Source organism: Hippopotamus amphibius, chromosome 3 (genome assembly GCF_030028045.1).
Source record: "Hippopotamus amphibius kiboko isolate mHipAmp2 chromosome 3, mHipAmp2.hap2, whole genome shotgun sequence".
Taxonomy (NCBI): Eukaryota; Metazoa; Chordata; class Mammalia; order Artiodactyla; family Hippopotamidae; genus Hippopotamus; species Hippopotamus amphibius.
Window position 1 is genome coordinate 47,415,527 of NC_080188.1, and position 26,275 is coordinate 47,441,801.

At 42.9% G+C, this 26,275-nt stretch overlaps 1 protein-coding gene across 7 annotated transcripts; it reads right to left on the minus strand.

Moving 5' to 3' along the window:
* Positions 1-1,271: 1,271 nt before the first annotated feature.
* NAAA (N-acylethanolamine acid amidase) lies at positions 1,272-26,275 on the minus strand. Of its 7 annotated transcripts, none has more exons than XR_009052859.1 (12): positions 25,992-26,275; positions 25,212-25,376; positions 22,612-22,738; positions 17,890-17,980; positions 14,220-14,296; positions 10,081-10,253; positions 9,856-9,918; positions 9,047-9,113; positions 8,042-8,070; positions 4,850-4,957; positions 3,714-3,884; positions 2,417-2,671 (listed from the first exon to the last, which is right to left on the minus strand). XR_009052859.1 is itself a non-coding variant. In XM_057729689.1 (11 exons), the coding sequence occupies exons 1-10, from the start codon at positions 26,189-26,191 to the stop codon at positions 4,888-4,890; spliced, it is 1,062 nt and encodes a 353-aa protein (XP_057585672.1). In that variant the 5' UTR covers positions 26,192-26,275; the 3' UTR covers positions 1,272-1,546; positions 4,850-4,887. The 7 variants fall into 7 exon arrangements, 5 of the variants coding, with proteins under 5 accessions (XP_057585672.1, XP_057585673.1, XP_057585671.1 ...); XR_009052858.1 differs by having other exon boundaries at positions 2,417-2,674; XM_057729689.1 differs by lacking the exons at positions 2,417-2,671; positions 3,714-3,884 and adding an exon at positions 1,272-1,546.

Below are 26,275 nucleotides of genomic sequence, written 5' to 3' on the forward strand. Positions count from 1 at the left end.
TGTTCCCCAAATGACAATCTAGACAAATTGACTAGCGATACCCAACAACTGGCCCCAGAAAAACAATATTGGAAATCTAATTACTGTTGGTTTGATAAAAACAAAAAGCTCTGGTTTGGGCCAAATGATGATCCAGTCCTTCCGGAGACTCTAAAATTCTATTATTGACTACAATTGACCCTTAAACAACACAGGTTTGAACTGCAAGGGTCCACTTTTACGTGGATTTTCTTCAATAAATACATACTGCAGTACTACACAATCTGAACTTGGCTGATGCAGAATCTTGGATACGGAGGGCCGACTGTAAAGTTATAAGGAGGTGTTCAACTGTAGAGGAGGATCAGTGCCCTAACCCCTGCGTTGTTCAAGGGTCAACTGTACTGTATATGCATTGAATCATTGATCTACTGATAAAATGATAAACTTTATGAATCAATACTGGTGGGAAAATATTAATAAAGCTACTAAAAGTACCTACTTTATTTGCCACACCCATCCAAAATACAATCCTGGGAAACCTATCTGCACCACCCAGAACACTTAAATTACCCAATAGATCATTTGAGTTTTGGCAAACCGATTTCCTACAGCTTCCCCCATCTGTGCATATAAATATGTTTTGGCAATGGCTGTATGTTTTCTCACTGAACCAAAGCGTTCCCTTGTAGATAGGCCACTGTCTCTTCTGTGGCTAAAATTCTATTAGAAAAGATTATCCCTACCCAGCAAACCCCACCTGGAACTTCATAGCAACTGGGGAATTAACTTCACCAGCCAGGTGCTTGGACAATCTGTGCTGTCTGGCCAGTCTACACTTTCCCTGTGCTTATCAGCCAAAATCCCCAGGGCCAATCAAACGCATGAATGGCACCATTAAGACTCTATTGGCAAAATTTGTAGAGACTCTTAAATACCCTGGCCAAAGTCACTGCCATTGGCCCTTCTAAATCTTGGGTCAATCTACCCCTTTTGCAACCCATCAACTCTCACCTTTTGAGATAATCACAGGATGCCCAATGCCCCTATCTCCTGCTTCTTTTGATCTACAGCTAACAAAAGGGTATACACGCTAATATTTTAAAGACCTACTTGTTTCTGTTGAAAATTACAATGATTTAGCAGAACAATCTTTTCAAGCATGCTCTTGGGAGACAAAGGTCTTCAGCATCATCCCTTATAACCTAGAGATTTCATCTCTTGGAAGAGACATCTTCAAAAAGACATCTTCAAAAAGACATCCCTCCAACCTTGCTGGAAGGGCCCTTACCAACTGTTGCTAACAAACCTGCGTGCTGCCAAGATCCAGGGAACAGACTCTTGGATCCACGTAGCACATCTAAAGAAAGCACAAAACCCTGAGTGGATCTGCATACCAACTGGTGACCTAAAAGTAAAGATTTCCAGGAATTGATGACAGCTGAAGGAGACAGCTTTCCGAAGATGACCAGACCAAGGCTGTATATCTTTTCCCCATTTTTTCTTCCTTTATTTTCTCTCTTTCTTTCTTGGAAAGACAATGTTCTTATCTGCATTTCTCGATTTGCTGCAAAAGAGGGAAACATCTGATGGTTGGATTTGCCGTGAGAAACTCCAGTCTGTACCCGACAGCAGTGACTCTCTAGTCCATCCTGTGGCCAATTTTTCATTTGTCCCTATTGCCACCACTAATTTCACTCCACTTTCCCTCAACGTTAGCTACAGAGTGAAGCTTCTGTCAACATCCCTCCCCACACCCTGTTTCTTCCTGAACACCCCCACCAACTATAGCACCGATAGCACCATTCCTGATAAAATTACAACACTACTGCAACCACCCCACTCGCAACCCTTACTTTTACAATCTTTGTCCAAAAAACAACTTACACCCAAGTACCCTGATCATGTTAGAGAATGGTCTTTTTGGCTTGGAGGAATCCTTCTAGAATGCTCTCAAAACATCACTGACTCCTGTTTGACTAATGCCAGATGCTCCATTCCTACAAATTCACTAACAATGACACTTCAGCTGGAATCCTTTGTGCTCATCTGGTTTCATCTTTGTTTGTGAAGGATGGCATCATCCCTGGGCTTATAAATGTCTGGATAGTTGGCGAATGGGTGGACAATGCTCGTTAGGATATCTAGTTGTTCCACTGTCCATTCATAACTGATCTGAAACCGATCACCGGGCCAACCCCTTAAGCCTACATCAAAGAACCTAAGGTTAACAGCCCGACAGGGTCCATGACTCTAGGTTTGCCTCCTTGGCAGATCTTTCCTCCTTTCTTGGTTTGGAGTACACATCAATGAGCACACGATTAGAAATCTATTACCCTAGGTAACACAGCTGTCTCCACCCCTAAACCAATAGCTGCCCAACAGCAGGCTTAGATTCTGTCAACTTTAGTAATAAAAGAGCCAGTTATTTTGCCAGCAAATCAAGTTTATTTGGGAATAACCACAGGAATTACAATTCGGGATGTGCAAACTATGGTAGACCATAGGCAAATCCAGAGAACAAGAAAGAGGAGTTTGCTTTCATAGGAAAAAGAAGGGAGTTGGGAGGGGTTTTAATAATGAAAGAGTTCACTGGAGGAAGCTAGGAGTCCAAAGTATGAAGACTTCTCATTGGTCGGGCAGCTACAGTCTGATTGGTTGGGCTGTCATCAGATGCAGAGTTTTCTTCTTCCTGCTGGATAGTAGAGTAGGCGACACCTTACTGTCTGAGATGTAGGGGTATATCTCTTCCCATTTGGAGTAATCAATGATGCACTGGTCGGGGGGCTCCCCCTACAGGTCTGTCTCGGCTCCAATTTTAGCTGTAGTTTCTTTAATTAATTCCACAATTTCTTGGCTAAGGTGGTATTAGATAACCAAATCACCCTTGGCTACCTCCTAGCAGAGCAAGGTAGTATATGCTGGCAGCCAGCACTACTTGTTGCATGTGAAAATTTTTCTCTGGGGAAGTAGAAACTCAATTACATAAAATCAGGGAACAAGTACACTCACTGGTTACAAGTTTCACCTGATTCCCCATGGTCCTTCGATCTTTAGGACAATTAAACAAAATGGATTTGTCATATTACTTTTAATTTTGATTTGTATAATTATCTTAAAACTTTGTACCTGTTGCCTGTCAAATAATCTACAGAAATGATGCACCAAACAGTGTGATGTCAGCTCAGTGCTTTCAAATGATCTCCCAAAGCTTACAACCTTGATAAGACATAACTTAAGAACGGGAGATGCCTGAGAGCTCCTCCTTCTACCTTCCTTGTTGCTCAAATGTGGCCCCTGTGGTTTCCGAATGCTATTTGCTCTCTCCGCCTCAGCATAACTCCCAGGAAAGGTCCTTCCCGGCATGGAGGGACAAAGACAAAAATATTTCAACCAAAAAACCAACCCGATGCTGCATCAGTTATGCTTTCAGAGAAAGATCTTGATCAAAAGGGAGAAATGTGAATATGGGTAAAGCATGCTTGATTTTAAATGGAGTGGGGAAGTCACGAAGGGAGAGTTCTTACCCTTGGTTTCAACTTACACAGCCAGCAGGAAGAAAGATTTTTGCATTTCTCAGTAACAGCAAACTGACTGTCACTTGCAACCAATGTGAAACTACAACAACCCTGAACTCTTGTTCTCCTCTAACGAACTTTTGTTCAAAACAATGCTCCCAAATTTCCTCCCAGATTCCAATAAAAGCTAACCTTCCCTTTGTTTCTCAGACTCACCCATGGTTCACCACAGTTCGCTTGTCCCAAATTGCAATTCCTCTGCTATTCCCGAATAAACTCATCTTTGCTCCATAATAATAATCGTTGTTAATTTTATTTGATTGGCAGACTCTTCCAGAAGCACTTCATGATGAACAAAGGGGTCTTCCCCACTCTTTTCTTTATAAGCTGAGATATGACAACATCGCTTTAAGTGATGGGGAGAAGCTGGGAATAAAGCCCGAGGACACGGCTCACCCTCTGAGACCAGTTATCTTTGAGCTGTTAAAGCCAGAGTGGAAGAAGCTAAGAGAAGGTCAAGGCAAACCCTGAAGGAAGGTGAATGGAGGACACCTATTACCCTTTACCAAAGCAAGCTCCAAACTGATCCTCCTGCCCCGCTTCACATTGTTGAAAAGTTTAATGAGGAAGGAGCCTGTATTGGTCATAAAATAAAATATAATCTTTTCATTTTATTTTTAAAAATGCAGCTCTTCAAAAATTTCATTTACAAGATCATCTGTAAGGAAAAAATATAAATAAATGTGCTTAATTTAAACACTGATTTTAAACATCCCCCTAAGTGAATGACCAAAACACCAGGCTAGGTTTATAAACTCCAGGAGATCCTTGCAATAGGAAAAGATGTCCTGTTGATAGGTGGCTGCCGAGATGGTTTGATTTTAGGGACAGCAGAAAGGACTCCTGCTTTTTCCTTCACGATTTCCCTCTCAGCTATGGACTCCCTGATGCCTGAAATAAATTCTGAGTGTTCTTGGTCCTTCAATGTCTGTCTGATCCTGCAAAGGAGCTGGGCCTGCCTCACTGTTACTTTGGAGACACAAGTTTTACCAGATATTTGCCTCTCTGTGTAAGTGAAGAGGTTAACACTTTGCCCTGAAAGCAGGTTATAATCAGGGGCAAAGGGTACTGGGCATCAGAAGATTAGCTTTCATACAAATAATTCAAAATAAACACCTAATAGTGACGTTAACCTGACACAAATGACAATCATACACTAGATGCCTGTCAGGAAAAAATATGTATGTATAAATATTAAGGATTCTGTTATCTTCTAGGAGAAGTACCAGCATATATCCACCTCTCCCCATCCCTACCACCACCCCCCGCAAAGAAAAAAACCTTTAGCACACCTTCATAGCACAGGGGAATTCACTCTTCCGCTTTTAACTCAGGTTCTGATCCTAGTCATGTACTTGTCTGGGCTGGCAGCGCTCATGACCGTAGTATAAATTGTGTAGCTGAAAACGAGAGGAATTTTAACGTATACCTCATTTTCTCTAATATTCCAAAGAGGGGGAAAAATCCCAAGCCCTTTCCCTAACACTTGGGACCCAGGACAAGAATACAAATAGAGACCCACATATGTCAGGCTATTTAAAAGTTATCATTCAAGCAACCATACAAAGTGTTCTTTCCTATTTTGATAACACTGCGGCAGGCCAACGTCACAATGCCCAGAGTTCCACACTGTGGCAGTGAGGATGAGCTGGCCTTGGCCTGCAGCCTTGTTCTGCCCGCCCCACAAGTGGCCCACACGTGGACACTCAGCCTTCGTATCTCGGCTTCACGCACCACCCCCAGCAAACAGCCATCCCTTGGCCACTCACCAGGCACAGGATGTCCACGATGGCTGCACACCGCCCTCAGGAGAATACCACCCAGGGAAGGGGACAACACAGGCCCTGGAAATGGCTTGGGTGCTGTTCAGGGTGAAAATCCCAGGGTCCTGCGTACTTGGGCCAGACTCTGAGTGGGTTCCTTACATCTTAGGAGAGTTAGAGGAAGGCCAGAGTGGGGCCCCTAAAGCTCAGGGATCAAGACAGGGGGCCCGCTTGCCCAGATCTAGGTATGAAAATACAATGGCACTTATTCAACATTCTGCAGAGTACGGGACCCAGATAACCTGTGCACGTGCACACACGGATGCACACACACACTAAGGCCCCTCCCCTTCACTCTCTTCATCTGCCTTTTGCCCCGGACGCCAACTGGGATGCATGCTCAAAGCTTCTAGAGCAGGGCTGTTTAGGGATAGGCGCTGGCACCCACAGCTGAATCATACCCTGGGCTGAAGACAGCGCTATGAGAACGTGCAGAGCTCGGCCAAGGGGAATGAAGGTTCCTTTAACAGGACCTCAGTTGCTTATTTACTTTAGTCATAATTCTATTCTCCATCACTGTTTTAATATTTTCTCTGTTTATAGCCACAGCAGAGGATGGAATTCTACCGTAGGAGAGTGTAATTTTGTAGCACAGCACAAGGGGGCAGCATAGAGATCACTGCTTCTGTTCAGACATTTCTAAACAACCTCACACACTGAACACTTAGTTGACGGTAATCATACATGTAAAGGGCCTGAGAGTCAGGGATCTGTGTTATTTCCGGTTCAGTGGTGATTATCATTTAAATGTAGTTCCTCTCGGGTTTTCAACGATACAATAAAGAAAAATGCTTCTTGGTAAACTGTTTATAATTTTTGACAATTCTATTTCAACAAAACATTTGCCATTGAAACATTCATAGCCTTTAACTCAGTAATCCTACTTCTGGGAATTCAGCCAAGGAAAATAATACAAGAGCAGGGGGGATATGTACAAATATATTTATTTCAGAGTTTTCATAGAGGAAGAACTAACAACTGGAGAATGTTTAATTCAATTATACTACATTCAATTGGTTATGATGTAGCTATTTAAAATTATAAGGGCTGTTCACAGCATGGAAAATGCTTTATTAAAATAAATATAAAAACTTTGATTATACTATTACTCTTTAAAAGAAATATTTATCATTTATATAACTGTTTTAAAAACTATAAGAACACAAAATAGGTTGTTTATTTTTTAATGAATATTAAAAAGGCAAAATTATGCCCTACTGGAAGGGGTCAATGGTGGGTTGGAGCTGACTCCTACAGGCTGGTGAGAGTGAATGGTCAAATATGAAAGAAGTTTATGAGCCAACTGCAGGCTTGAAATAGGCCAGGGTGAGTATTTACACCAAGGAAATCAATCAATGCTACAGATCAGGAGACTCTTTTGTTTGTTTTTGCTCTCTCTGCCCTCAAAGAGCTAGTTCACTAGCATAGCCCGGGGTATCATTGTGACCCAAATAGCTCATTTGTTAGAGTGGGAAAATACTGATGTGCTTTTCTGTAGAAGATTGTTTTGGCTGTTAGAATATTGTTTATGGAATTAATTTTGCAGCAATAATCTTTTTTATCTGGATATACTTAAAGAAAAAAATTTCAAAGAGATATATTCCTATTATGGTGCAAAGTGAAAAGAGTGACACCAGTTTTGAAAATGTCATTGTACCTAGGGAATCTTAGAGCACCCAAATATACAAAAGTTCTTCTAGAGGCCGTCAGGAAAACTACTGTTTTATATTTGAGTAGAAGAGGATCATTTCAAAGCAAAAAATCAATGGGTTGTTTGACACTAAAAATCACTTTACAAGTTTTATCTGTACTAGGCTATTTCTTGAAGAATATCATTTTTGATATGCTTGCCTCAGAGAAAGAAGTAAGGATGATGAGAAAGTAGGAAATGCTGGGCTTGGGAATTTATGGAGGTTAAAGAATGAGATAAGAACTCTAATGACTTGCCTCCTCTTCTGCTTTAGTTAGTTTAACCCATACCTCACTGGGCTGGTCTTAGGCACAGGTAAGTCACCCTCGAGGGAGATGCGGGCTGTTGGCCTATTCAGCCTCGCTGTGATGGTGACAGCGGACCTGCAGAGCTTCCTGTACCAGTTTGGTGGGGGCTGCGTCTCAAGTTTAACTAACAGCTTCCTGCGGCAGTGGCAGTCACGGCCCAGCAGTTCACCTCAGAAAAGTAGGTGGGTAAAATCCCAGACTGTAGACCAGAGAAGCCATTGCTACTATCAAGAGAGCAGGCTAAAAGAGAAACTTCCCCGGGGAAGATAAAGGAAAGCCAAAGGTGTCTAGAGCTTAGCACTAACAGTGAAATTAAGGAGCTCACAAGCAGCAAAGGTGGTCCCAGCTAGCAGACGGATTTAGGATAAACGCCTCATGCTCTCCTCCTTCCAGATCACTCTATCTTCCTTACCTTTGTTTTTCTCCATGGACTCCTCAACTGACTTATGATACATTTGTTTATTTGCCCCTTCCTGCCTCCTCCCTGCCAGTAGAATGCTGGTCCCAGAAAAGCAAAGGCTTTGTTTTGTCACTGTCGTATCCACAGCACCTAGAAACCCTGCTCTGTGGGAGCCCTCAGATCCCTGCTGAGCCGAAGAGTGCATGAGGGAGTCTACTGTGCCAGGCTGATGTATGAGCAGAAGTGCTTAACGTGCCACTTACTTGTTATAAACCGGAAACACTGACAAAACCTGCACAGGAAAAATCATATTAAAAGACTATTAAAAATTCAAAAAGATACTTGCACCCCAATGGTCATAGCAGCACTATTCACAATAGCCAAGATATGGAAGCAATCTAAGTGTCCGTCAACAGATGAATGGATAATGAAGATGTGGTGTATATATACAATGGAACACTACTCAGCCGCAAGAAAAAATGAAATTTTGCCATTTGCAACATCATGGATGGACTTGGAGAGCAATATACTTAGTGAAATAAGTCAGACAGAGAAAGACAAATGCTGCAGGTTATCACTTATATGCGGAATCTAAAAGGTAATGCAAATGAATGTATATAGCAAACAAAAAAACAGACTCACAGATATAGAGAACAAACTAGTGGGTGCGAAGGAGGGGAGGGAAATTAGGGGTATGGGATTAAGAGATACAAACTACTATGTATAAAATAAGCTACAAATATATTGTACAATACAAAAAATATAGCCAATATCTCATAATAACTATAAATGGAATATAACCTTTAAGTCTCTATGTTGTACACCTGAAATTTATATAATATTGTGTATTATCAACCATACATCAGTAAAATAATAATAAATAAATAAAAGACTATTAAAAGGTAGGAGAAATACACACAGAATATCTATAGGAAAAAAATAACCTCTTAACACTTTGGTATATCCTGGGGTGACAAAGTTAGACTTTTGAAACCTCTTTTTTTCTCTCCTAAATAAGTGAACACATGTTACATCTATGCTCTTTTTTTTTAAACATGCAGAAAAACTCAGGTGAAGATGATGCTTTAATCCACACGGTTACAAGTTCAGAAAATCTCACCTGGCTTTTCCTTTAAATGTTTTCAACCAGGTAAAACTTTTACTCCAACATTGCTTGATTTCAGAGGAGAATATTTAAAAAAAAAAATCACTACTGAGGAAGACACTAAACATCCTGAATAAAAGCTGGATGTCGTGACACAAGTTACCTGGAAGAGCGTCTCCAGGTTGAGGTTTGCCTGGCCTGTGGCATTAAGAGCTTTGATGGCAGGTGTTCTGTAAGGACAATGGTCAAAGGTGAGATGGCACCTTAGGAAACTCTGAATCCCACTGGCTCTCATTTTGGGAGGCTCGATGCAAGGCCTAGCCCTATTAACTTCCTTTCCCCCAAACAGATTCTGGCCCCCACACGCTTGCTGTCTTGTCTCAGACCACCATGGTGGAATTAATTCAACACCATCTCCTCGAGGAAGCCAGGAGGATGAAAATGTTTGCTGTGAATTGAATAGTTGCCACCAAACATATGGGTCAGTAAAGCCAAGGAAAAATAGATAACTACTTGCTCTTTGGGGATGCACTGACTTATAATTATGGAATTTTCAAAATTAGAAGGGAAATTAAAGCCCCCAGTTTATTTATTTACATGCTGGGAAATGTTTTCCTTCCCCCAAAGTCTTACATAGGAAACCATGAACCTGTTCCATCCTTTCCTTTTACAGGTGGGTGAACAGAGGCCCAAGAGGCCACCCAGTGAGTCATCAGCAGAGCTAGTGGTGGAATCTAGAACTCCTGGCCCTGAGGCCAGAACTAGCCTTGTCTTCCCAACACCCAACCAGCTGCCAGGAAGCTCCCTGCCATGCTCTCCACCACATACTACCCTCTCCCATCCTGGCCGAGGGCCCAGTACATTTTCTGGGAGGGGACAGCACCTGTAGTCCTCTCCAGTTCCTGTAGCAGGAGGGGCACAATCTCCTGACCACAAGAAAACACTGCAAAGCAGCAAGTGTCTCGAGCCTACCTTCGGTCATCTCTCGTAGGCACTGGCTTCCAGTGGTCGTAATTTGTCTCAACTCGGAACCACCTGCAACAGAGCACATCATCTTTTCTTAGCCAAGGTCATTTGGGACACAGCTATAGAAAAAGTGTAGAAAGATTAAAAACACCTCTAGTTTCACCAATGAAAGAAAAAAAAAAAGATTACTGATACAAAATGACCAGAGCCAGAGTCATTAATTCTACTCACGCTCCATTTAAAGGATCTAGAGGCCACATGTCTGCCGGGCCATCTCTGTTCCTCGTGATGACAATTCCCTCCCGGGGAGATGTGCCACCAACAATGTAATAAACATCAGCAATGAGGGGGGTCTTGGCCAATTTGTAAACAGCTGCTTCAAAGTTTTCCGACTCACTCAGGGTCTGAACAGGAAAAACCAAGCCTGCATTAGCATCATCACACACGGCAGTTATCCACACCCGTTGATGGACAGATGGTCCAAAGCACATTCTCCTGCTGTATTAAGCCACGGCTAAAATCTTGAATTGCTCTGACCTCATTCTCTTGTCATCAGGGCTCCTGAGCTGGAGGAAGGCTCAATGGAAAGCCAACAGCAGCAGAATTTTTCTCACAAAAGAAGAGAACTTCGACAAGCTCTTTTGGGGAGAGACCTGGCTCACCAAGCATAGGCTGCATGATTTTGAGGCAGATCACCTTCGCAAAGGTCTCCCCATGTTTCTTCATCCATTTGTTCTTCCAGCAGGTATTTCTTGAATACTTACTATGGGCTAGGCCCTGTACTGGTGTGGGAACAGAGCTGTGAAGATGGTGGACCCAGTCCCTTTTCTCCCCAAACTTCCAAAGATGAGAGTGAAGTCAACAGGCAATAGGGACACAATGTAATGAGTATCAACACAGGAGAAGAAGATGCTGCGGAAGTCACAGCGGGGACCCATCCTTACCCAGGCCACTGAGGAGGCCTCCCAGGGAGGTGCCGCATGAGCTGAGATCAGAGAGACAAACAGAAGTTAGCCCAGAGGAAACGGTGCCTGTGGGGTTGGGAGTGGGGGTGGGGAAGAGAGTTGTAGCTCAGTGGAATAGACTAGCAAAGGGTCGGAGATGAAGGCATGCTGCATTAGAGCAGCAAGCTGAACTGGGCTGCGTGAGCACTTCCACGGGTCTGCAGCGGGGGTTGGGGGGGGGGGGTCACGAGGCTTACTTGCCAAATATTCAGCTACCATGTGTGCTCCTCCCTCAAGCTGATCTGCTCAGGATCGTCCTGGGGAGAGGGCCAGCCCCGCCCACCTGTACTTTCTCTAACACTCTTCCACCGCTTCTGGAAAGGACAGCCATCCTGCTCACCCAGCCTGAACAGTGCCTAAGCACAGAGTCAAGGGTGGGGAGAGGTCGAACCAAAGAATGACTCAAAACATTGGTGTCTGCAAAGGTGCCATCGTTCAACATCATGAACCATTAACCCCGGCGAGCTTTGTGGACTGTTCCCTGCCTCATACAAATCACTGTTAGGGTGGGGTGGTTAGACGTGAGGCAGTTTGTTCTAAACTCAGCAAAATTAGAAGTGAGGCAACAGGAGTGATGGAACATTTTTTGGATTATGTCACCTATAGTATTCCCCAACTACTATCAAAGAATTCATGGCCTCTAACAGAATTCTATGAGAACAATGCAAAAGAACATCAGTGGGAAATACAGAAGGCAGTGGTGCCTGATTTCATTCACCCAAGCGGCACACCCAGGGGCAGACAGGTACCTTATCTATCTCAGGGAACGGAGGAAATGGGCAGTGACTGCTAATGGGTACAGGGTTTCTCTTGACGGAAATGAAGACGTTCTAAAACTGATTGTAGTGATGGTTGCACAACTCTGTAAATACACTAAAAACCAATGAGCTGTATACTTTAAGTAGATGAATTGCATGGCATTACCTCAATTAAATATACATCTACCTTATGACCCACCAATTCCACTCTTAAGTGCTTCGTAACCAACTGAAATGGATGTATGCTTACAAAAAGACTTGTACAAGAATTTCTACAGCAGCCTTCCTCACAATAGCCCCAAACTGGAAACAACTCAATGTCTATCGACAATAAAATGAGTAAATTGTGGGATACTCATACAACTGAATCTTCTTCAGTAATAAAAAGGAATGAGCTAGTGATACAAACAAGGATGAATCTGAAAAACATTATGGTTAGGGAATGAAAAGGAGTTCATATACTACGATTTCATGTAGATGAATTCTAGAACAGGCCAAACTTCCCATAGTGATAGAAGTCAAGAGTGGTGCCTGGAGGGAGGTTGGGTGTCAGAGGAGGTTAGAAATTGACTAGAAGGGAGCACTCGGGAAGTTTCCAGGGACATTTGGAAATGTCTGCCAACTAAAAATGGTCACTCACCATCTGCCTCTACGAGGATTAGGTCACTAGCCACTGTAGTTGCTGACCTTGACACCCCCTGAAAGGACTGCAGGGTGGAGATCAGGAATGAGGCACGCTATGCTCTGGGAAACACTGGCAGAAAAGGTCTTCAGATAGTCAGATATTTTCAGAAGAAGATTTTGTGAGCCCAATTCTTTTATCTCCTCGTGTCTAGAAAAGCACTAAAATCATTAACAGTGACATCTGCTCCTCATGGTTAGCAGCAAGCCTCTGCCAAAATGTATGTTTGACCGCATGTACCCCCTTCACCAAAATCACATATACATTGACCCTCCCCCACCTCTCTGGTGCCGTTTCTCAGAGCCATCTGAGATGTTGTCTCCCAGGCTATAGTCCTCGTTTTCCCCCAAGTAAAACGTAACTCACAACTCTCACATTGTGCATTTTTTTCAGGCGCTATGTTCTGTATCTTGCTTTGTTAGTCGTTACATGCATGGATAAATGAGTATGTAAAATTGTCAAAACACACTGAACTAAACCCTTAATATCTGTGCATTTCACTGTATGTAAATTATATCTAAAATCTTTTTTAAAAATCACTGGTGTTTAGATTCCCCTGGATAGATTTTTTTTTTTTAATATTTATTTATTTGGCTCTGCTGGGTCTCAGCTGCGGCATGTGGGATCTTTAGTTGCGTTGCAGCAGGTGGATTCTAGTTCCCTGACCAGGGATTGAACCCGGACGGACCCCCTGCACTGGGAGTGTGGAGTCTTAACCACTAGACCGACAGGGAAGTCCCTCCCCTGGACAGATTGTAAATTACAGTTTTGTTTTTAAATGTCAACATGTACAATACACTGGATTTTTGTGGCTTTCCAATCTTATGATGAAATACTTTAGAAATCATCTTAAAAATATGTGAAGCATGCATAGTTTGTCAACAGCTTTAGGGAGTATTTAAGTAAAAAGTTTAGGAGAATTTCAAGTCCAGAGGGGCTTGATCATTTAGAGCAGGACAAGGAAGGGCCAAAAAGGCTTTAGCCAGGCCTTCAGCCAGGAGGGCCAGATCCTTTCACCAGAGATGTGCTCCTGAAAATGTGCTTTCTGTGGTCAGATTACAGTTTATATGTGGGTTGGAACTCTGCTGTCTAATAGGTAGTGACGCTGATATTCCTTTTGTTGTGTGTGGAGCCACCTTCTAATGCATTTGTTTTGCTAACTCAGATACTTGCAAATGGAGATTAAGATATTTGCAACTGGAGAGTCTAAAAGGAGGGCACATCTGTATCTGTAGAAAAACATACATCTTTTACCTCAATCAGCTATTGTGGAAAACTCTAGCCTATGACAAAGATTCTCTTCTTGACCAAACTCTAGCCAGGCTCCTGGGAGCCGTCTTCTCCACTGTGCCTTAACCTCAGCCTATAAAGACTTGGACAAACACTGTCATAGCTTCTGACAGCTCAAGGTGCCGCATCCTTACAATGACCCTAGCTCCCCTATAGTGCCTGCCTGAAAAAACTCAAAGCTCCCCAAAGAATTTGCAGCCAATAGCTGAAGATAGGGCCCCTGGGTCCCAGTCTCTGAGGGAGGGTAGGAGGCTGACTTACTTCACATAGACAACCCTCTCCTTTCTACTTTTTCTAATTTTTCACTTCTCTGACTCTACTGTGCTCCCCTCACCCCCTCCCTAATCCCTCATTCTCCCTTTAAAGCACTCAGTCACCTCTGTACAAGTCGAATTTTAGTTCCATTCACACGGGACACTTTTCGCTATTGCAACATTATCCTACTGATAAAAACATCTGTCCTTCGTACCTATTATCAAAAAAGGTGATATGCATTTTGTAAACCTTTAGATGCTTATTCTCGTCAGGAGCTTCTTACATTAAAAACAACATCGTTAAATGACACAGCATCACAACATGAACACAGTTTAGAACATGACATTAGGGGGAGGTGGGCTCGACAGTGAAAATACTCACAGTGCGGATAAGCCAGCTGACGGGTGAGTGTCTCTGAAAAAGGGCAGCGACCATATTCTCCCACCACCAGCCTTGATCTGCAGAGGATGGAACAGTAAGTACATGCTCGAGTTGCTGCCCCAGAGCCATGTTTTAAAATTCCTAAATCTTGTTTCTTCCCCATAGAACAAGCTGATGGAGGAGAAAGGTTGGTGAGTGAAGAGTGATTTTATCAGCATCCAGTTTTCAAAGATGAAGCCCAAATTTCATGGCAACATATAAACATGTATATGTAAATATGTGAGTGTATATGTATATACGTACTTCATGTGTGTGTGTGTGTGTGTGTATAATCTTTTACCTGGAAACAATGCTAATTACATTAAAGGAAATCATTTCATATATTACTTCACGCAAAATAAAATTATGTAGCTGTCAAGAAAAGTGACTCAATAGTGTTGGGAAGACTGTAGAGCACATATGTATTTCAGAACTTTCAGTAAGATTGGGCTCATTTTTTAAATGCTTTTTAACATTAAAATTATCTGCAGGGGATTTATTTCCAAAGAGAAAATTTCATTCAAGAAATAAGCATTGAGCATCTACTAACTTTCATATCCAGAGTTGGTGCAGACTCTTGGAATTTAACAGTGAACAGAGAAACTAGCGTGCCATTAAATAAACAAGGTTTTGATAACCATAATAAAGAAAGTAAAACAATAATGTAATCATGAGTGATGAGAGGGGACTCCTTCCACAAGGCGTGTAAGGACAGCCCCTCTGAGCTGTGACCACCTAGCTAAGGTGGGCAGAGCATCCCAGGCAGAAGGCATAGCTGTCAGGGCCCTAAGGCAGGGACAAGCCCAGCAGACGTCAAGAAAAGAAAGAATGTCAGTGAGGTACAGGTAGAGTGAGGGAGAAGGAGAGGCAATGAAGTGCTGGAGGTGACCACATAGAGTTTTGAGGTCAGAGTCAGGGCTCTGGATTTGTCATGTGAAATGGAAAGTCACAGTAGGTTTTAAGCAGAAGAACAACCTGATCATGCAGCTGCTGGGGGGAGAAGGTACAGGAGGGTGAGAACAGCAGTGGGGAGATCAGATGGACAGCCAGGCAGCAACACAGGTGCCATAGCCTAGCAGGGGAGGTGGAGGGAATGGACAGGGAGAGTCTCATTTTGGTGGCAGAGCTGATAAAACTTAGGGACTGAGAGGTCAAAGAATTCTCCTGGTAACAACTGGTTGAGAAGTGCCATTCCCTGAGACATGGAAAATTAGGAGAGGAACAAATCTGGATGGAGGGGGAGTAAGGGCAGGAAAAGGGGAAAAGAAAAAGGCAAGAGATGTGCTTAAACATGTTAAGTTTGGGAGGCCTAGTAGACATCAATGTAGAGATGCTGAGCTGGAGTTGGACACTCCAATCTGGGGCTCCGAAGAGGGCCAGCCCAGAGATGTGACACCAACAGCAAATACTTCTACGGCCCTCACTCTGTGCCAGGCATTGCTCCGGGTACCTTACATACATGAACTCATTTCGTCCTTACAGTGACTATTATCACCTCTGTTTTCCAGATGAAAATGAAGCACAGAAAGGGTAGGCACCCTGGGCATGATCATCAGCGAGCAAGTGGCAGCACCAAGGTATAAACCAGGCAGGGCGGCCTGGCTCTGCGGGCTGAGATCTTATCCACAGGTGGTTAAGGCTCCCACACTCTATGTCATTTGTTAGTCCTCCTCCTTTCCTTATCCTTAGTCATATACTAAAGGTACTGTTGGCCCTCTCCATAATATTCAGAAACCTAATTCAAGATCTTAATTATCTCTATTAATGAAGAAATGTCATTTTATTGTTCAGGCATTTTAACTCAATCTTAGCAGACTAAAACTACAACTAGTTTTCATTAGCTTAAGGTTTAAAAAAGTTCTTTTTAAATTTTACAGTATTTAATTAAATGTGTATGTAAAGGAATAACTCAGTTTTTTTTTTATTGGTGTATAATTGCTTTACACTGTTGTGCCAGTTTCTGCCATACAACAAAGTGAATCAGCTGTATTTATACATATGTCCCCATATCCCCTCCCTCTTGAGTCTCCCTCCCACCCTCCCACCCCTCTAGGTCCATCATCCGTCATTGAGTTGATCTCCCTGTGTTATGCAGCAGCTTCCCACCAGCTCTCTATTTTGCATTTGGTAGTGTATATATGTCAGTGCTACTCTCTCACTTCATCTCAACTTCCCCTTCCCCCCCCCTCCGCCCCACCCCGTGTTCTCAAGTCCGTTCTCTGCGTCTGCATCTATATTCTTGCCCTGTCATTGGGTTCATCCATACCATATTTTTAGATTCCATATATATGTGTTAGCATACGGTAACTCAGTTATTTTTAAACTGCTCATACCATAACTATCAGTTAAATAATTTGAATCACAAAATGATGGAAACAAAGCCCCTTGTGGTTACACATGTCTACAGTCATTCTTGGTTCCACTTCAGGAACTGTTATGCTGTGGTTTGGTTATGTACTGGTTGAGAGTTAGTCTCTCTCACAGCTGACATTTGAGAAAATGATGAAGTAGTACATAAGGATAAAGAACTGAGTACTGTGGACATTGATATATCCTCAACCAGCATCTTCCTGGCCAACCCTATGTAAAAGATAAGAATATATCAAAGGAAGCAACAACAACAATAGATCAGGGGTTCATCAGATGACTAAGACTACACACGTACACTCCATGTACGTCTCTTTCTCCTTTATTCAGTTGCAAATTCCTGAGAACAGAGACCAGAGCTGGCTTAACTCAGGGCTTCCCACATATTGGGAAACTGAGTGGTGTCCCTGAGATTTGGGGGATGGCAGTGGGGTTATATGATACAGCAACTAGGCAAGGACCCAGGAGATCAATTTGAGAACCATCTCTCCCATCTACTAGCTGTCCTTTCATCTTGTAGCCTCAGTTTCCTCCTCTGCATAATGGATGTGGTTAATAATATCAGCCGAGCCTATCTAACAGGACGGTTGCGAGGGTCTAATGAAAATACTTTGAGTAAGTGCACAGAAAACCATAAAGTGCTTTACAGGTGTTGCTTGTATAATGCCATCATATATCCTCTGATTACTGTAATAGCTTCCAGACAGTCTTCTGCTTCTATCTTAACCCAACACGATCTAGTCTCTCCAGAGCAGCCAGATTATAGTTAAGGGTATGAAGGTAAAACAGATCTGTTGACTCCCTAGCCTAAAATTTTCTTAGGGCTTCCGCATTGCTTAAAACCCAAACTCCTCCTCACGACCCGGCACCACGGCCTCAGCCTTCCTCGCCATCTCTAATGTCACTCCCCCTATACTCCATCCTGTAACCACATCCCAGTCTTTTGTTTCTGGAATCCACCAGGAATGGTCTTCCCCCAGCTTCTGCACACCGAGATCATGTGAGCCAGGCCTTCCCTGACCCCGTACCTGCAGTACCCGCTCCACGCCCTCCTTCATTCTCGATCACGTCTTCCTGTTCTACTTTCTTGGTAGCTCTTATCACCGGCTGAAATCACCTCCACTGCTTACATGCACACTGCCCACCTTCCCCCACTAGAATGGAAACATGGAAGGTGTTCCACATGTTCTGTTGGGTGAGGGAATGAAGTACTTGGGTAAAACAGAACAAGGGTAGGGCTAAAAATGCTTAGGACTTTGATTACCTCGTTCATCGCCAGAAACCGTAAACTTGTGTGGACTCTGACCAGTCCATAATCCTACGTAGCCAATAAATGTGGTTCCTGTGAAGGCAATCTGAAATCAAGAGATAAGGCATCATCTCATCAATCCAACCACGTGTACTTTGAAATCACCTGTTTTGTCCCACAATTTCATGGATTTTTTTTTCTTATAAGTTCCAACATAATAGATTAAAAACTCTGAAATAGTCTTCTAGAAGATTTAATTCTAGGGGTTCATGGATAGAAGTCCGTGGATCTGTGACCTCGGATGGAAAAAAAAGAAGATACATCTCTATTTTCACTAACCTCTACTGAAATTTTACTCCCTCTGTAATGAATGCGTGCAAGAACTCATGTAGTCATAGCAGTGCCTGTTACTCTACCACCAGGAGAATCGTTACATACATAATGGCATACCTACCTTGATATGATATACACACATATCTTGAAATACCATTCATACTTATCACTACTCTGAATTTATGGTAGTTATTAGACCCACTGCTAAATTTTACCAGTTAATGTGTTAAGAAAAATTGTAATATTGAAATGGCTATATTTCAACATAACTGGTTTTCTTCACAATCTCATGAATTTTATTTTACGTATTTATGAAACATTATTTTGAAAAGGGATCAAAAAGCTTCATCAAAGGGCTCCATGCAGAAAAAAGTTAAGGACCTCCATCGTAGAAGTAGCAAATGGGATTCCATTTAAAAACTTGTGTTGACTTGATTATAAGAGATGGATATCCTGCATCTTACAAGCTCTGTGAAGTAAGGGGAAACAAGTGAGACTGTTTACCAGTAACAATCAAATTTAAGGACGTGTTAGCACGTTACGGTCAGCTTCTGAGTGAACTTGTTTTTGTTTTTTGGTTTGTTTTTTTGTTTTTGCTCTTTTTACAGCTGCGCCACAGGGCTTGTGAGATCTTAGTTCCTTAACCAGGGATTGAACCCTGGCCCTTGGCAGTGACAGTGCTGAGTCTTAACCACTGGACAGCCAGGGAATTCCCAAACCCGTAGGTTCGACTCCAGGTGGGGGTTGAATATGAATGTCCTCAGCACTTCACGGCTGCTCTTCCCTGGTACTGGCCGCTTCCCAGGTTCTGCTCCCTCAGACCACTGTCTCCCAAAAAGGAGAGTCATCTTGGACCCACCAGCCTGCACTGAATCGATCCGCTTGTGCCTTCCACACACGTAGTGACTGACTGCTTAGAATGAGTTCCTCTAGGATTGCCTTTTTTTCCCTCTAAATTAGTTTTTTCTTTCAATTTAAGCTTCGGTTTTGAGTCACTTAGTTGGCTGTCGCATCAAATGATTCTCTGGTTTTACGGGTTGTCTCCCAGTGATGCCAGATGGGATCCGCGCAGCCCCAGGTGCTTGTTGCTAATACCTATGAAATTACTGACCCCTCCCCAAGGAGAATCATTTAAGAGCTCTTTGGACTTCATCTTCAAAAGTAGCCAAAGAATTCAGGTGACAGGTTATCCCAGAAAATCTTTTGCAATTAGTGAAATTAGGGTATAACTAAGAACATTCAGAATACCACACACACAGTTTAGGTGATCTTGGTATAGTGGTGGGACAGCCGTGATTATGAAATGAAAGTAATTAACATGTACGTGCTCTGTTGGGGGAGACTAAGGGGAAACAGGTGTTTAACCTAGAAAAACATTTCTCAGTGGATTTCCTATGAAGTCAGTGTGTCTTGGGTTTAACTCTGAAACAAATTAAAAAATTGAAAAATTGAAAAAAATTTTTAAAAATTAAAAAATAAAAATAAAAATTTGTGTTGACTTGATTATAAGAGATTAACATCATGCATCTTACAAGCTCTGTGAAGTAACGGGAAACAAGTGAGACTTTATCAGTAATCAAATTCAAATTTTAAATATTAAAAAATTCTCTTACAAACATCTTTCACTTAATCCTCATGATTATTGCATGAGTTGTAGGGAATCACTCCCACTTTTTTTTTCTGCTTTGCTCCCACTTTAAATTAAGGAAATGAATTCCAATCATTGCAAGACATCACTATATCCCTGAGGAGAAAATATCAGTTATTTCAGATACCAGATACCCAGCTCATATGGTTCAATAAAGATGAACTAATATTTTTGTATTTTGAGAAATGAACAGGCCTAGCTTAATTTTTTCCTAGAAAGCTGAATTTTAAGTCAGTAACTTTTCACTTAATTGTTTATTTCTACCTTGTCTGGTTGTAAAATAAAATGACTAAATTACAAGGGGAAAAATGCAGTGGCCTTAATTTTATAAATGACCTCTTCCCTGAGACTCATTGAGGGCCTTCCATGAATTCTCCCCATTTCCATTCATAGCAGTAAAATGGGAACAAGTCTACCTCACTACTAAAGTAAAGTTATGCTACAAAACAAAACTATAGGGGGAAAAAGTAATCACGTGGTCACTTCATTCACATGATACACTGACTCACATCAGTGTCACTCTTGAAGAGTCAGCAAATTAAAGTTACAAAAGTCAAAATCACTTGTAGTTTCCACGATATTTTATAACATGTAATTATAAATAATTATAAGATATAATTTGTGAGATATTGTATCTTGTAGCTCTGAAAAACTGTCTTTATTTCTAAGTATCTATGCTTTCCAGTTGTCTGTTACATGTTAGTTAACATAAACAAACCCTTAGCTGGGGCAGGAGACACTAATTTACAGTCGGAGTTTTGGGGAGAAAGCTACTTGAAGGCTGAAGGACTCCGTTTGGTCCCACCTCTGCCTCATCTCATCACGTGATCTGGAGCAAGTTAGTCTCGGTAAGTCTCAGCCCTCTCATCTGAAACATGAGGATAGAAATGTTGACTTGCGCCTGCCTCACGGGGCTGCCCTGAAGATCAGAGGAGGTCCTGTATCTGAAAATACTTTTATAAATTTATTTATTTATTTATTTTACTGGCTGTGTTGGGTCTTGTTTGCTGTGCACAGGCTTTCTTTTAGTTGCGGTAAGTGGGGGCTACTCTTCGTTGTGGTGCGCGGGCTCCTCACTGCTGTGGCTTCTCTTGTTGTGGAGCACGGGCTCTAGGCGTGTGGGCGTCAGTAGTTGCAGCACATGGGCTCAACAGTTGTGGTGCATGGGCTTAGTTGCTCCGCGGCATGTGGGATCTTCCTGGAGCAGGGATCGAACCTGTGTCCCCTGCATTGGCAGGCGGATTCTCAACTACTGAGCCACCTAGGAAGCCCTGAAAATACTTTTAAAACTCTGCACACTAGATAAGAATAAGAGCTTAATTATTGGGCGAATAACCTGTCCTTAATTTAGCAAAATAATTTATTAGCCATGAGTCCTCAGAAGAAAGACAATACCCAAGTGTAAACTGTTAAATTTGGTAATAATGGCCTGAGCACTGAGAAAAGCCAGGCCAATAGACCCTTTCCCATGGAAGCTCCAGAGAAACAGAAACAAATGAAGCAACAACTGTTAGGGTGTGTCTAGAGGGAACAGCTGAAATTATGTTTATTGCATTTGACCCTTTGTCGATTTTTAAGAATTTTTGTTCACTGTAGAATAATGGAGAAAAGCATAAAGTAGTAAAAATAATTATTGTCCCCTCATTCAGTAATAATTATTAATATTTTAGCAGATGTCCTTTCAGAATTTATTTTCATGGATATTCTGTCATTGCTACCACTTAAAACCATTTTTGAAGTAAATCTTCAGCTACAAATAAACTGGTAATAGTGGTGAAGTAAAGGAATGAAACTGGGAAAGGAGAAACTTTCACCTTAACTATTTCTGTACTGTTTGAATGTTTTATGAGAAACAGTTTTTGTTTGTAAAAGCAGACGACAGTATTTAGTAAATGAGTTTCTAGTATTTGTGACTCAACCCCTAAATGCAAAGAACAAATGAAATAAAGTCCTTAGACAGTGTCCCCCCAAAGCCAAAATCTGACTTGCATTCTCTGTTCTGTTTCATGGCAATGCCATGTTTGTATATACAATGAACATTGATTACTGCTCTCTCTCTAGATATCTACACAGAAATGTGACAATAGTACATATTAGGTTGTACTTTTAAAGGAAGTGTGATGCAAATGAAATGATCTAAGTATAATTTCTTAAAGATCAACAATAAGAGAGTAGCGTGGGTCCATAACACTTTTAAAGTGAAGGACTATTTGGCCACTATTTATCAAGCATCTACCATATGCTTTGCAAAGATTACTCCATTTAATCTTTATAACTATCTCCATAAAGTAGTTATTAACCTCTCTGAGCTATAATCTGCAAAATGGGTTTAAGTAATTTCCCAAGGTCACAAAGGAAGTGATGGAAGCAAACTTCAAACCTAGGACGGTCAGATCCCAAAATTAGGTGTTCCTAACCATTACGGCTCCCTAACCCCTCCCTATTCTAGAAGCAGCCTGAACATGGGAAAGCAAAGGAAACAGCTGACTTAGCATCATAAGTTGAAAATCGATCACACACCCACAGAAATTTCCCTAGGGAAAATGGACCTCTGTAAGTAGATGCTCAATAAATGAACCTTGTTTCTACAAGCATACTTGATGTAAATCTTTCTTGTGGTTTTGTTTTTCCAGGAGATTGATATTTTTTTGTACCTTAAATTGATAACACAGTTAAGGTACAGACTATCCAAGTGATGGCTACCTTGGGTTAGTGAGTCTCTATGATTTCTGAATCTTACACTGTACGGACTATACCTTCCCATTCTTTATGAACTGCACATCCACAGTCAACTTGCGTAAGAAATTTCCAAAAGCATAATCCAGATTCCGCCCATGGTAAATGTTGCCTTTGGAGTCCTGAGCCACAATACTGGTGCAGAATCTGGCAAAAGGAAAAAATTCAACATGGGTGAACAAGAAAAACAAGAAAAAGGAAACGAGTGTTTCATTTTAAAAATAAGTCCTCCAAGTAAAACAGTTTTCTTCCTTGTAACAGACACATACGCTATGTAATCCTTGTGGATCATAATTCAAGATGAAAAAGACAACTGGACACAACCGCATTCGTTCAATGTTACAAGAGCTTTGCCCTCAGCACAGAAGACATTGAAAACATACTGAATAAGAATTTCATCCTAAATCTAAGTCTGAAATGGACCCATTCTGGGCTCAGGAGTTCACTGAACTTTGCTTAGTCCTCTGCTTGGCAGTATGTAGTTATTTAATACACCATTCAAAGCTGGCTCAAGCTCAACTCTCTCCTGTCTGAATTTCTTAGAGCAAGTACCATGGCACCTGACCTTTCTGCTCCACAAACTGTTTCATTCTGTCTCCTTGGGAAAAGGGTGAACTATTTAGGGGCTTGGCACTTTTCCTGTCCCCCTTAGAGCTCCCTGCACAAAGCTAATAAGACAAAGGGATCTTTTAAGAATGCCCAGCCAGAGAGATGTATTTTGAGGAAAACAGAAAGAGGTTTAAGATATCTAAGTGTTCATATTCACCGAGAATATGTAATGTTACACAAAAAATATTTGAATACATCATGCCCAGTTCTGGCACAGGGGAAAGATATGTACACACACACACGAAATATCCTGAAGGATATTTCTGAGTAACAGGATTGTGGTTAATTTTCTTTATATTTTTCTGTATTTACTAATTTTCTATAATGATTACATATTACTTTTATAATTAAGAGAAAACAAATGTTACCTCCTTCTTTATTTAAAGAAGGAAGCTTGGTCAGGTTTTAATTTTTTCCTTCCTTTGAAGGTCTCTGATCTTCAAAGAGTTCATGTCAAGAAGGGAACTGATCAAATATTGGAAGTAGCTAAAGCAAAGTTTGTAGACTCTCTCTCAAAGGTGTGGCAAGACAACAGTTCTTTGGTGTCATTCCCAAATGTTTTGGTGTAAGGTAGCCCACAAGCACAGGAACAACTAGCGAGCCAGGCTCTGCTTTGGGAGACACACTGCGGTGCACTGGGAACATGTGCTTTTAGCAGCAGCTCTGACCACTCACCATGCACCTGACTTTCAGCAAATTATCCCCTTTGAGGCTTGGTTTCCGCATCACAAAAGGTAATACCATCTCTAGTGCCTCATACCCAGTAGGCTCAGTAAAGGGTAGCTAGTGTTACTTAATCTGATTCTAAAAGTCTTATACCAGAAATGAGGACAAAACATTTCCTTTGTTAATGCCAGTGGAGTCTGAGGGTGCTTTTTCTTGTCAGGCAATTCAGTATATAGCTTAATATCAAATCCAAAAGTTAGAATGTTTTTTACTAGAATTTTTGCTTTAGCCGGTTTGAATACAGTGACTCAAACAAAAGAGGAAAATGAAAATAATTGATTTTTTCATTGAGGAAGCCACAGGTCAGAATAGGAAAAAGATAGGGGTAGGAGATGAGGAATGGCAAAATTAACTTAGGTCAATTGAAAGGCACTTTAATTTAATACATCTGTGTCTCATCTGTGCCTTAAAACGTTTCCCTGAAGAGGAAGGCAGTCACAAGTGCTTCTTAACCTAGTCTTCCTAGGTGTTCTGGGAAGATGCCAGGAGGCAGTAAAGTTTCATTATCCGAAGGGGAAAAACTTTTTAAAATATCTTTTGGCAGCCAGAAGCTTTAAGTATCTACAAGATGTTACTAGATGAGGCTGGTCTGGTGGCAAAACGGTAGTACTGAAGACAGAAACCAAGTCAAATCTCTCTGAATTCCAAGACCTGCCTACTGAGCCCACAGACTTGAGGCTCCCCCCACCCCGCACTTTGCCCGGGATCAACCTCACACCTCGTATTCCCCTGTGTGCGCCACAGCTGATCATGCCCATTCTGGGTACCAAATACTGGCTGGCCCTACTGGCCAGAACAGTGTAGCCTGTGACCCCAGCCCTGGAGGGACTAGGCTCGGAAAGAGGAGTCGTGATCACTAGCCATGATGAACGTGGAGGGATACATGCAGGGGGATAAATGAACGCTGGGAAAACCCCCTGCGTTATAAAGCTGGACCGTCATTGGGTTAAATTGAGTGGGGGATTATTCCAAAACCTTCCTGGGAAAGTACGTGTTGAGCAGAGTTTTGAAAATGGGATGCTACCCGGATTGGTGAAGGGAAAAAAGGGGGCTTCAGGTAGAGGAACAGCTCAGTGTTGCGGTCGGAGAAGCTGCTTTCCTTCTCGAAGCTCATAATCTGCTGCTCAGATTAACCGAGAGAAGCGAAGAGAAAGCACTGAAGCTTTCTGGGCAGTCCGGTCACCACCCTGTTTTTATCACACTGAACATATGTCTCCTCCCACTCAGATGTGGCAGGAATCCCGGTCAAATCTCACATTAATCCGCGCTAGAGCGGGGCACTCACGCGGTGGACTCGTAGGCCAGATTGAGCAGGATGCAGTCGGCCAAGTTGAAGTTCAGGGCGTCGCACATGCCTCGGATCTCGTCGGTGAAGGGCTGGGGCAAGAAGAGCTCTAGCTCCCAGACAGCATTTCGGATCAATGAGAGGACCCACTTGGGGACATTATCCCTAGAAATGAAGAACCACGAGGGTGTCTGATCTACTCAGAGGTTGGAGGGGTGCGAGTGTGTGTGTGTGTAGTGTGGGAGGGGGTACCTAAAGCTCTCATCCTTAGGAGTGAATTCTAGGTGCCTCCCTTACGCAGAAAGCCGACAGTCCAGGTCCAGCCGGCATCACCCAAAACGCAGCGTCCAGAATACTCCGAGAGAGGGAAGTAGGGCGACCGAGAGTGGTCCCCAGAAGGGTGCGCTTGGGGGCCCGCGAGGCCTGCCAGGAGTGCCTGGGCTGCATCCCTACTCGGTAGCTGAGCAGCCGGGGCGACAGCCCGGGCGACATCCCGCGCGCCACCCTGATCCAGAACAGCTGGTGGACGGGCGTGCCACTGGTGGCACCGAACTTGACAGTCAAACCAGATGCGCCGGATCATCCCCAACCCCGACGCTTCCTGGAGTGGTAGCAAATGCCAGTTCTGGTCCCCGCCACCCCTGCATACTCCAGTCTCCCGGGATGAGGGGGATGGAGTGGAGGGCAAGACTGTCAGGGAGGGGAGAGGTCACGAATCTCAGTTTGACAAGCACCGGGCAGCACTGCGACCCCCGCCCGCACCCCCTCGCCTGCGCTCACCCGATGATGTGGGCCATAGCGGTGCGCAAGAAGTCCCGGTCGAAGTGCTGCAGCACCGGCAGCCAGCGCAGCTCGGGGGCCAAGTCCAGGCTCACGTTGAAGACCGGCGGGGCTGGGGGCGAGGCGGCGGCCGACACCCCGGCCCCGGCCAGCAGCAGCAGCGCCAGCGCGGGGCGCGCGCTCGGGCCGGCGGCTCTCATAGCTCGGGCGGCCACAATTGGACTCCCGCGGCCGCTACCCGCGCGGCGGGAAGCGCTGGAGGAGGGGGAGGAGGAGCCTGGGCG

What these genes read in the sequence shown, in the direction of transcription:
- NAAA (XM_057729689.1), bottom strand. Translation starts at nt 26,191, where the DNA reads ATGAGAGCCGCCGGCCCGAGCGCGCGCCCCGCGCTGGCGCTGCTGCTG. An exon ending in GGTTTCTGGCGATGAACGAG is followed by an intron (nt 14,297 to 17,889) that starts GTAATCAAAGTC and finishes CATCCTCTGCAG; the next exon opens with ATCAAGGCTGGTGGTGGGAG. An exon ending in CTAGATCCTTTAAATGGAGC is followed by an intron (nt 9,919 to 10,080) that starts GTGAGTAGAATT and finishes GCTCTGTTGCAG; the next exon opens with GTGGTTCCGAGTTGAGACAA.